This window comes from Poromitra crassiceps, assembly GCF_964638095.1.
Source record: "Poromitra crassiceps genome assembly, chromosome: 4".
In the NCBI taxonomy this organism is placed as follows: Eukaryota; Metazoa; Chordata; class Actinopteri; order Beryciformes; family Melamphaidae; genus Poromitra; species Poromitra crassiceps.
In genome coordinates this window covers 29,395,216-29,406,838 of record NC_139626.1, presented here as the reverse complement: position 1 = coordinate 29,406,838, position 11,623 = coordinate 29,395,216, and the positions used below count along the sequence as shown (strand labels likewise).

The 11,623-nt window shown below is 41.8% G+C and overlaps 1 protein-coding gene across 1 annotated transcript in view; it reads right to left on the bottom strand.

Annotated features, from left to right (window-relative positions):
• Positions 1 to 2,467: 2,467 nt before the first annotated feature.
• The window catches only part of LOC310775729 (uncharacterized protein), a gene marked incomplete at its 5' end in the record, with an annotated part of 12,326 nt that continues 3,170 nt past the window's right edge, over positions 2,468 to 11,623 (bottom strand). Inside the window, 5 exons of the mRNA XM_083635870.1 lie at positions 2,468 to 2,757; positions 3,270 to 3,413; positions 3,523 to 3,630; positions 4,870 to 5,045; positions 11,418 to 11,424. Of these exons, the coding sequence (XP_083491996.1) occupies positions 2,578 to 2,757; positions 3,270 to 3,413; positions 3,523 to 3,630; positions 4,870 to 5,045; positions 11,418 to 11,424 (615 nt within the window). The 3' untranslated portion in view covers positions 2,468 to 2,577. The remainder of the gene's footprint in view (positions 2,758 to 3,269; positions 3,414 to 3,522; positions 3,631 to 4,869; positions 5,046 to 11,417; positions 11,425 to 11,623) is intronic.

Below are 11,623 nucleotides of genomic sequence, written 5' to 3'. Positions count from 1 at the left end.
AAAAAAAAAAATTGTGGGAAGGGGGGGGGGGGGCGGCCTCAGTTCATAACTATTATGTCTCTGATAAACGCTGTATTGCTGATATGTCCTCTTTTTAACGTTTTGACAATTGTATATACTTTTTACAAATAATAAACCCGTTAGGAGGATCATGTGAATTCTGCACTCGTCAGTTCATTCTTCATGTTGATGCAAGGTTTTTCCTGCAGAGGAATTTTTGGTGCCCCGCCACCTGCCAAACGCCCAAAGCCAAAAAGAATCCTGACGATGACTCTGATGATGTATTTGAGTTCAGGGCAAACCTGACTGCATACATACCAACTCAAAATCAAGCATTTTTGGTGTATCATTTTAGATCATTTCAAAGTTAAAGTCCCACATTTGTACCTTTCAGATGGCTTCCTTTGTAAAAGTTGGCATCCTGTAAAAACACATTGCTCCATAAGTTCTGGCAGTGTCTGATATATTTGAGACCAGGACAACTCTGACTACACACCATCTCAAAGTAAAGCATTTTTTACTGCATCAATTTAGAGTATTTCAAAGTTAAAGTCTCACATTTGTATAGCCTCAACGCAAGACTCATCAGTCAAAGGAAGAATGACTGATGAGTTGAGGCTAACATTTGTACATCGTTGAAGTGACTTTATATGTCTGAAACTTGAGGTGCAGTGATTGAAAACACATTGCTCCATCATTTCTGACAATGACTGATATATTTGTGTTCAGGATAATCCTGACTAGCGATCCGATCATGCTTACTGTCCTGCGTTTTCACCCCCCTCCCAAAGGCCCATTCCGAATAAACCCGGTGATGGCATCATCAGCATCACCAATATCGCCAGTTCCACACCGGATGCCATGCCAAGCCACCGGGCGTGCTGCTTCTGAGTAATTGCATGATAAAAGATCATGTTATCTTTGTGTAACACTCAAATGTAAAAATAACATCATCAAACCGCCATGACTACTGTATAATCCAACACGGTCATCTGATTGGCCACATGTCGGCGATGCTACCACATGATGCTCCCAGTGCATCCTGCATTATGACACACGCTGAAATCACCAGTCAGCCTCCGCTTGCAACACTTCCTTAAGGAAATGTGTCTGGGCAGAAACTATGACAGAAGGAGCACTTTTCACTTTTGGTTGCACTTTATCACAAGATGAGCTTCGCAGGAATTGTGGTCACAGTTACGAGGCAGTGTCTTCTTGACGTTACTATTTGGTACATTACACTCACTTTCTAATTAGCTGTGTGATCTAGTGATTCGATTGTGTCTCTGAATTGTATTTGTCGATTGTAGAAATACAAGGATTGCTGCAAGAAAAGCAACCAATCGCTGATGTGGTTTTCTGACAAAATACATGTTCTACATGGACAAAAAATGTAACCCTTTTCTTGTTAGGAAAACGTTTTTATTGAAAGGTTGATCATTAAGTACAACGTTACACAGTGACAATTTCAAAAATACTTTGCTTCCTTTATTATCATATTCTATAGAATCAGAACAACTAGTCATGTCAGTGTAATTAGTCCTTTAGATCAGACCCCCTTTCACATTTCTCCTAAAACATACAAGTGTTAATTGTTTATAACAGAGGTTTTCAAAGTGGGAGGCGGGCCTTCCCATGGGGCCTCCAAGCAGTTTCAGGGGAGGCTCAGTGAATGCCGGAAGTGAAAAAAATATGACATATAGTTATCAAAAGGAGATCGCATAGAATAGCCTGAATGTGTGATTTGGTTAAAGAGATAGTTCAGTGTGATTCAGTAGTTTGGGGGAATTTGACTGTTTTTCCCAGAGACAGAAACAAAGAAATGCCTTCAGAGTCTTCAGACAGACCTTTTGTATGTAGTGTAGTCTGAAGTATGTCAAACACCAATCTATTCAGGCTATCAATATATTGGCACAATTGTTGAATATCTATGGGATGAAATAATATAATCATGATCCCCTAGGCATCCAGGAATTGAGCGAGGGGAGGCGCCTTCTTCCAAGCTTTGTATGGGGGAGGCCCACAGTCTCAGACTTTGAAAACCCCTGGTTTATACAAATGACTCAAAAGGCAGTGTGCTGTACACTCTTGTTTCTAATGTAGCGTTATGTTGGTTAATGTCACGGGTTGGGTGGTGAAAACACCCGATGCACTCCTGACTCTTCAGACTTCTTACATGTTTTTTCCTAACAGGGAGTTTTTCTAGTCAGAGACTGGAGGATGGTGTTGTCATTTACTGTTTCATAATGGGGCCGTAATGTGGCCTTTTGAGGCTGTAACTGTGACAAAGGGACTAAACAAAACTTGACTTGAAAGAAGAAGGCAACATGGCAAACAGAAAAAGAAGTGCCCTCAACTGCCTACACCGAGCCGAGGGATGTTAAGCCTCGTTATCTAAATTAAATTAAATAATAATAAATAAATATTATAATAAATAGATTAAAACAATAAATAATATTGAATAAATCAATAAATAGACGCTATGATAATAAATAGACGCCATGATAAAAATGGCAAGATAAGGTACGTTTTGGTTATGAGCCAAAATCAATGTGGATGTGGCAGCTGAGCTGTCGGTCAGCTCTCTTCCTCTTTTACGAGGGTCCTCAGGCAGCGGGTCATGTCCTGCACGAACTTCTGGAGCTGCACCAGGGTGAGGTGGGTGGCCACCTGCACTTCAAACTCCCCATCCATCTGCAAGGCCACGGTGGGGGCGGTGGGCTGCACCCACAGCTCCCCTTGGACCTTTCTCAGCATCTGTAAGATGCACAAAAAACACATCGTCAAGGTGTGACACTCGGGCTGGTGGGCGATATGGACAAAAACCACATCTCTGTATTTTTTTGGTTGAATGGCGATACACAATATATATCTGTATTTTCTGCGAAGTGGGCAAAATGTTCAGTTGTAAGTCAAAGCCATGGCTGGGCGATATAAAACAATCAAATATCACAAGATTTCTGACCAAATACCTCGACATCAAGAATGCGACAATATTGGTGCTTTCACAAAATATTATATAATATTACATCAATTTACTGTAAAGCGGACTTTAAAACCAGGAAAAGACAACACATGTCATATCATGATATTACGATATCCAAAATCTAAGACGATATCTACTCTCATATCATAATATCGATATAATACCGATATATTGCACAGCCCTATATGTGACAGTCATGAGACTCTGAGTCAAGAGAATATAACCATGCATCCCAGAGTGGGCGTCTCCACCCAGAGATTGTGATTCTGGAGTCTTGTTCTACCTTGTGGATCTGGATGAGAAGGTCTCCGATGTCACCCTGTAGCTCTTCCACACAGTCTTTGTTGGCCCGCCGAGGCTCCACAGACTGAATCAGTAAGGTCTGGTGCAGCTGCAGACCCTCAGACATCCGTCTCAAACTGGTCTCCTGACAGGACAGAGCGCCAGCAGAGTGAGAACAAACACAAGTCATGTAGCCTCTCTTTTTCTTGGGAGTAGGTCAGAGCATTGTATCATTGTTTGTGGATGATGCTTACCAAAGTAAAGCTCTCTGATATGGCTTTGACGACAGGAGCAGAGGGGAAGCGAATGGTCTCTTCCATAGTCTTCAGGGTTGCACTTTCTGTTGAGTTCAGTCGCAACGTCTGTTTTAGAGAAGATTGTTGTTAGAGGCAATTGCAGTTACAACAGGAAACACTGAGCAGCTGGGTTAACTGTGCACTGCTGCCAAAATGAGCCAAAATGGGTTTATTCAAAACATACTGCATGTGCTTTAGGCTTATTATTTTGGGATTACTGTTTTGGCGTTTATTTGAAACGTTTTTAGCAGCAACTAATAGGTTTACTGCAAATTACACATTATAGTTTCTTGTTTTCATAGTTGTACCAAGTTGCAACTCAGATCGTGAATGCTGCTGTATATTATAGCTTAATGCACTAGCCTACTAGGCCTATTACTACTAGGCTACTAGCCTACTATAATACTACTAAGACTACTACTACTAAGAATAATTATTATTATCATTATCAACAGTATTATTATTATCAATTATTATTATAGGCATAGTAGTAGCAATAATAGCAATATAATAATTACTATTGAACTTTTCCAAGTGATTTCCAGTGTTTTACAGTGTTGGGCAAGTTACTTTCAAAATGTAATATACTACATATTACTTTCATTTGAAAGTAATAAGTTACTTTACAATATTACTGTCTGTGTGGAGTAACTTGTTACTTATTACACTACTTTTACATTACTTTTACCAAAACAACAGCAGCAGCAGAATGACATCCTCGCCTAGGAACCACCCCAAAAAATAATTTCAACCGACAAGTCAGTGTAAACAATCCAAAATTCTAAATATTATTACTTTCTTTGTTATTGTCATCTATAGTGGTTATTTGCATAAAAACACACAGTTTGATTAGGAAATGAGTGTATATTTTTTTAATATGGGCTTAAAAATAAATTAACTCAATTTGTAACTTAAGTTACTTGACAAAGTAACTGGTATAATATTACTGAAATCATATAAGTAATAAGTTATATCACTGAGTTACTGCTAAAAGTAATATATTACATGTAATGTGTTACTTTTGTAATGAGTTACCCCCAACACTGGTGTTTTATGGCCAATAAATCAGTAGAATAATAAATCAAATATGTTAGATATTAATTCACAAATCAGGGTTTCAAAAGCGTAAAATAGGCAGTTAGGCACCGAGGAGAGTGAGACTGTCAGCTGGCTGAAGTCTGTGTAACATTAGCAGGCTGAGCGGAGGTCTACGCAGGCAGATTCATCACACGACATCACATTCACGCAGTCAGAAAATAGAAAGCCCTGCGCTGTATTGCTACATGAAAACAGGACGCCTCTCACCTCGGTGTGAATGCAGGACTTGTGCGTGTCGTTTATGGACATCTGGACCTTCTCTATTATACTGAGGCTCTGCAGCAAAACATCTTGCAGATCCGCAACAAGTGTCGCTGTGGCACCGGGAAGCTCCGGCAGAGGGGCGCCGCGCACAGAGGCCATGAAGCCGTGAATGGCGATCACTGCAAGGGGAGAAAAATCAGTGTCACCACCGAGGCATCATCAGCAGCAGGCAGCACCTCCCTCCCTCTGCAGCCGACACAAGGCTCAGTGGTGTGCAGAGCAGGAACGCCGCCAGCAGCCCGGAACAAAGCAGCTTATTAATTGTCTCCTCAGCAGCCTGCCTGCCTGCCAGCCAGCCGCGCAGCCCGCCCGCCCGCGCTGGCGTGTCCCACAGACCCCCTACCCACTCCCCCCCCCACCCCACCCCACCCCCCGACTCTCCGGGCTAAAATAGCTGCATGGAGTTGACAATGTTCCCAGTTCACGAAGCCCGGTGCCAGAAGTCTACTCTAGTTAAACATACTGTACATAATAGCATAATTAGTCAAATTGAGATTCAGAGTCAGATTTGATGCACCAGATTCTGTTCTGACAGGCAATCCATCTTGAAACAGGCCCAGAGCCTTTAACATCAATTTTGTAGCAATACTAATTCATTAATGTTAATATACCCATTCAGCATGTGGTTATCTCTAATCTTCACATGTCCTATGTATTTACATCTTGAGTTTCAGTCCAAAGCGTCTAGGCCTGCCTCTCTCTTCCAGACCCCTCCACTCTCATCTCATCAGCCAGTGAGCAGACAGCAGCTTCACAAACACACGCACATGTAAGCATGACCTCATTAGGCTACTCACCAATCAAAATGTTCATTGCAGCAAGCCTTCCTTTGGTGAACGTCTTTAAGTATTGACCAGTGAACTCTGTCCATGATTTACACAGGACACTCAGGCATTATATAGGCTACCACCAAGTCCATGAAGATATTTTGGGATTTCCAGAGAAGTCTGACAATGAGCTACAAAGAAATTTACACATTTGACTTCATTGCTATGGGCAGATCTTTTTGTACAGATGGCCAATATCAAAGCTCACAGCTTATCAAGAGAATGTGATTTCACCAAACATTAGCAACAGCACAAAATAAAGATAAAACAAAAAAAAACATCACATTAATTCACAGAAACTTAAAAAAAAACAAGTCAAACAAACTAATTCTTGGTGTAGAGCTTGTACAGCAATCCATGTTTGTGTGAGTACCGGTATAATAAATCCAACCGTATTGACATGTTATACAGTATATAGGGATGATGGAAAACAATGTATTTGCATCTTAACTCAAGAAAACGAAAATGTTTCAAATGACGTAACAGCCGGATTTGTGTCTGGAAATGCCATTTACACAACTAGCCGGAAACAAGTCGGAAAGGGCATTTCCTCTGAGGGAAACCTCAAACGGGAATTGAAAGTGCTTCAATGTTTTGATCACCATTCTACTACAAATCTATATATATATTAGGTCTATATATCTATATCTACAAATCTATATATATATTTAGAACTGTCATCATGAAGAGTAATTTTGTGGCTTCCACCCGGGATGTATTACCGAATGGGCCTACCGGGCCCAGGCCCAGGGCCCAAGAGCTCGGGGGGCCCATAACCCAGAGCCTCCAAATGATCCCTCACTTACACCACTAATATCCTATTCAAAACAGTTGTCCAAGTCTAGATGAGGATAAAAACCCACCTATCTTGTCTCCATGCTTTGTATCTCTCCACTCTTTTCCTTGTTATCTAGCTCATGATTAAAGTCCTAAATTCCCACATCGCCCTGCTGTAAATTACCCATGTTTTTTTTTTTTACAAATAAATAATAATAAATAATAATAATAATTAATAATTAATAATAATACATTTACTAATTCATAAATTAATTAGTAAATTACCCATGTTTAATACATTTTTTAAATGTGTGGTGCAAAAGAGAAGGTGAGATGAGGTAGGAAGGAGAGGCTGGTAAAGGCAAGTATGAATGGATGGGGGAGAGTTTCAAGCAGAAGAGTTGAATTTAAAAAGAGGAAGTGTGCTTGCAGAAGATGAGAAAAAGTAACAGAAGAAAGGAGATCGTTTGATCAATGAGTTGTGACACTTTGGGGCTTCTTCTCCTTCCTCTATCTGCTTCTTATCATCCTCAGGATATTATGACACACACTGCCTGCCTGCACACACAGATAGCACATGGACACACACACACACACACACACACACACACACACACACACACACACACACACACACACGCACACACACACACACTCTGTCTCAAGAGTCTCCATATCGTAGTTTCAGTTGGCTAGGTCTCACCCTGGCACACAACCAGGCAGTAAGACAAATCAACCCAGAAACTGTGTCTGACTGTATGGTCACCTCACCTTGTATACTGTAGTGACAAGGCATTACACAGGAAGTCGAATGGTTAAATAAGATTGCTTTATGTAGGGGAGAGCAGGGCATGTGGTCACACTTTTCACTCATTGCTGTATTTCTCACTAGTGCCTTACTACTGAGAAACATTATTTTTCGGGAAGACTTTATAATAACTGTACGCTACAAAACACTAAATAGGCTACTTAGTTAATCAATAATATAATTTATTTACTTTGTGTCTCTTTTAGTCCAGGGGATGTTACAGTGGCTTAGGGCCCCAACCCTATATTTTTTGACAAAATGTTCCATAAGTTTATGGACAATTAGAGGGTTATTGTGCTTTTGGCTTTAATTGAGTGTACCTGCACTGTAAATCCTGTGTTACATACAGGTGAGTTTATTTCTTGTTATTGTGCTGTTGGCTTTGAGTGTTCAGGTGGCTGTGCTGTGCTGTAAATCCTGTTGAGATGCAGGTGAGTGTATGTGCGCTGTGAGGGGGGCATCCAGGCCCAGGGGCCCATCATGTCCTAATCCGCCTATATGCTTCCACATCACCATTAAAATCCACACTGGAAATTGCCACATGTTTAACATTGGGGGAACAAATATTTGTGGTGTGTGATGAAAAAGGAGTGGAGATGACTGCAGATGATTGCACATCATTACATGTCAACAATTTGCTGAGATGCTGTCATCCATTTCAAACATTCAAGAGAAAAAAGGGAGCTTCTTGGATATTTAGTTCACAGCCGTTCTTGACCATGACAGCAGACTTAGAAAAACTCAAGTACAATTGATTATGGTTGATTGCTAATCAGTTAGATCTCGTTAGGCTCATTCTCTGTGAAGGCCTTTGAGACATGTGATAAAAGACTATAAATATACTGGCAATACAAGAGTGATCTATAAATAAACTGGCAATACAAGAGTGAACTATAAATAAACTGGCAGTACAAGAGTGATCTATAAATATACTGGCAATAGCGATCTATGTTCCATCTTTCTCGGGGTATTCGAACCTTACAGGTGCCGCTGATTCAGGATGTTTGAGCTCACCAAAGCCTTGTAAAGTCATAGTGAAGAGTGAAAATAGTCAGGCTTAACTCATACAGGAGTGCCATCTTGTGGCATAATTTATTTTACAAGCTGAATGTTCTCAAATGTATGGGACATGCATTGTAAAAAATCTTGACTCTATTGCATTTTTATCGTAATGTAATAAACAGTTGTAAAGCAATTTTTAAAAATAGTTACAAAGTGAAAGAAATAAGTCACAGACAAATACAATGCAGGCATGCATTTGTTCTGTTCATATATATATATATATATATATATATATATATATATATATATATATATATATATATATATATATATATATCCTATAAAAGGGAGCATGTGGGCAATGTTTGTTCTCTGTTTTCGGTTTCAACTTTTGTCCCAGAGGCATTGTGACATCACTGATGATGTCATCAGGGTAGTATTGCTTCCATACCACCTCCATTTGTCCAATGAAATCCTAACAGAAAAACCGTCAATTCCACACACACATGCAAATGCAGTGACAGTTAAGTAAGCAGCAAGCAGCACATAAGCGACTGGCCAGTGTAACATATCAGTTTGCTTCATGCTCTGACACAAGGCCCATTGATCATTCATTGAAGGTAGGCCTATGTTCCAACTGGCCATGCTTGGTAGGCTGTGAAGTGAAGCCATCAAATCTGATCCCTGAAATCCACACTGGTCTGATCTCCAATCAAACCTGCACATGAAAGGAGGGCGTTCTTCAGTGCTCCTGGCTCTATGGCCTGTCAGTGACTTCAGTGCCGAGGGCCTGTCAGTGACTTCAGTGCCGAGGCCTGGCTCTATGGCCTGTCAGTGACTTCAGTGCCGAGGCCTGGCTCTACGGCCTGTCAGTGACTTCAGTGCCGAGGCCTGGCTCTACGGCCTGTCAGTGACTTCAGTGCAGAGGCCTGGCTCTACGGCCTGTCAGTGACTTCAGTGCCGAGGCCTGGCTCTACGGCCTGTCAGTGACTTCAGTGCCGAGGCCTGGCTCTATGGCCTGTCAGTGACTTCAGTGCCGAGGCCTGGCTCTATGGCCTGTCAGTGACTTCAGTGCCGAGGCCTGGCTCTATGGCCTGTCAGTGACTTCAGTGCCAAGGCCTGGCTCTATGGCCTGTCAGTGACTCAGCTGGAAACACTATTTCACTATTTGGCTGTATGGAGGAACAATGTGCACTATGGCAAGAAAGGTCACAGATCCATGTTTGAGTACGGAGAACGTACACAAAGAATAACACAGAGGGGTTTTCCTCCTGTCACCTCTTAATCCACTTTAACATGGGGGTTACTTGGCACTTGACCTCCCCGAGGAACCAGAATATAAACTAAAAACCACGATCAGATGCAGCTGGATGAGTTTAAGCGTTCAGATTTTTACTTCCCATTCATTGGAATGAAGCCACAAAAATAGCCGGAAAACGTTTATCAGGTTCAACAACAGATCCAGCTTTTCATACAACAAAACAGTCCTGGGCTACTGTTGGCTTACACAAAAGTTTATATTGAAAAATAAAAGTAGTTAGTGATATGATGAGAAGAAAAAGAGTCTGTCTATCTATAACAAGCGCAAAGTCCTCTACGACGCAGTGCGGTCATTCAGCTTTATGGCATCACGCCTGCTGACGCCAGTAACATCCCCCTAGCCCCTCCCCCTCCCCAGCCCTGGAATCCTGACTCTCTACCACCTTCCTATCCCTAGCTGTGGCCCCTATAGACCCTTTTGTATAGACCCATTTCGACACAAAATGCCCCCCGTGAAAAGGGTCTATTCCCAAGCCTCACTAAACATCCATGAGAGAGTGAGTGACTGAGTGTCCTGACTTTGACATCTCCTGACCCCGGTGCGGCCTGCTGGCGCAGCGCCGTGGGAAAATCACAGTAGCGGGATCTGTTGTGACTGACTCTCTGTTGGGTCGCATTATGTTCTGTGTTTTAACTCGCTGTTTTGTTTTTGTAATGTATTTGTTTGTTTGTTTTTCTGTCTTTTATCATGTTTAATTGCTAGCCTACTTCTTTGCTGATGTCTTGGCCATGCAGGTCTCCCTCATAAAAAAAAGAGATTCTGAATCTTAAGTGGAATTCCTGCTAAAATAAAGACGAAATAAAACAAATAAAATAAATCGTTGTTTCCTTAGTGACGTACAGGCCCTGGGTTCAGATGGCCATATAAAATGACCAACTGATAGTCTCCCCTTGTAAGGCAAGATATGGCCCCTGTTTTCAAGGTTTGGTCTGGACCCTGGGAATACTTAGAGCTGTCCGGATGATAACATTATTACTAGGCCTGTGGATGGCAGGAGCAGATGTTTCCTGCTCTTGAAAGCATCCGGCATGCTGTCAAATGCTGCATCCACCCTCCTAGATGATGCTCTTAGTACCTTCATCACTGGCTATGTATACCGCTTCTCTACTGAGAGCTTTTAGCCTAAAGAGACTGGCACTGGCTCAGCTTGATGTACAAGCCCTCCATCCTGTAAATAGAAAGACTTGCCCCTCCGAGGTTGAAATGCTATATTGTTAGCCTCATAGCATAATTGCCTATATTACAGGCAATATAGGCAATTATGCTATGAGGCTAACAATATGTGGTCTGCATGGTAAAGGAATGTATCCTTTTCGGCCAATATAATGCATGTCAGGACAGGAAGTAAAACCAAAACTGAAATCAAACTGTGTGATGAGATATGACCGAGCCAAGGTGTTGCAAAAATGATCTTTTCTTGGAAAGTAAGGACGGAAGGATTCATGCTCATTATGAAAGTTCAGCGCTCTCTGATGGGGAAGTGACTCTGAAAATGACTGCACAGCAAAACAGGAAGATGACGTCAACTAGCTTCCATAAGAAATGTGACTCAGACTCAAGTATCGCCTTGCCTCATCTTGGATTATCTACATATCCAAGATGGCGCTCCGTTTGGGCACCTAGGTGTTTTGCTGCGCAGTGGGTTTTCCTGTTTTCTTGCTCCTTCACAAGAGAAAACTTCAACTGGGGATTTAGTTCCTGACTTTCTCGTTCCTTCCGTGAAATAACTGGGCATCTTGACCAAAGGTGGACTCACCTGGGCTCTCGCACGGAGACGAAGGAGGGGGAAACGAGGAGGTACGTGTGCTCCGCAGGCTTCATCCACGTGGTCACCATACATCATTACATCATCATTACATCATCGACGTGGTCACCGTACATCATTACCCAGGATATTCTTCTCCAACGTCCGCTCACTGGGAAATAAACTAGATGAACCTCAACTACTGTTGGGTAGGAACA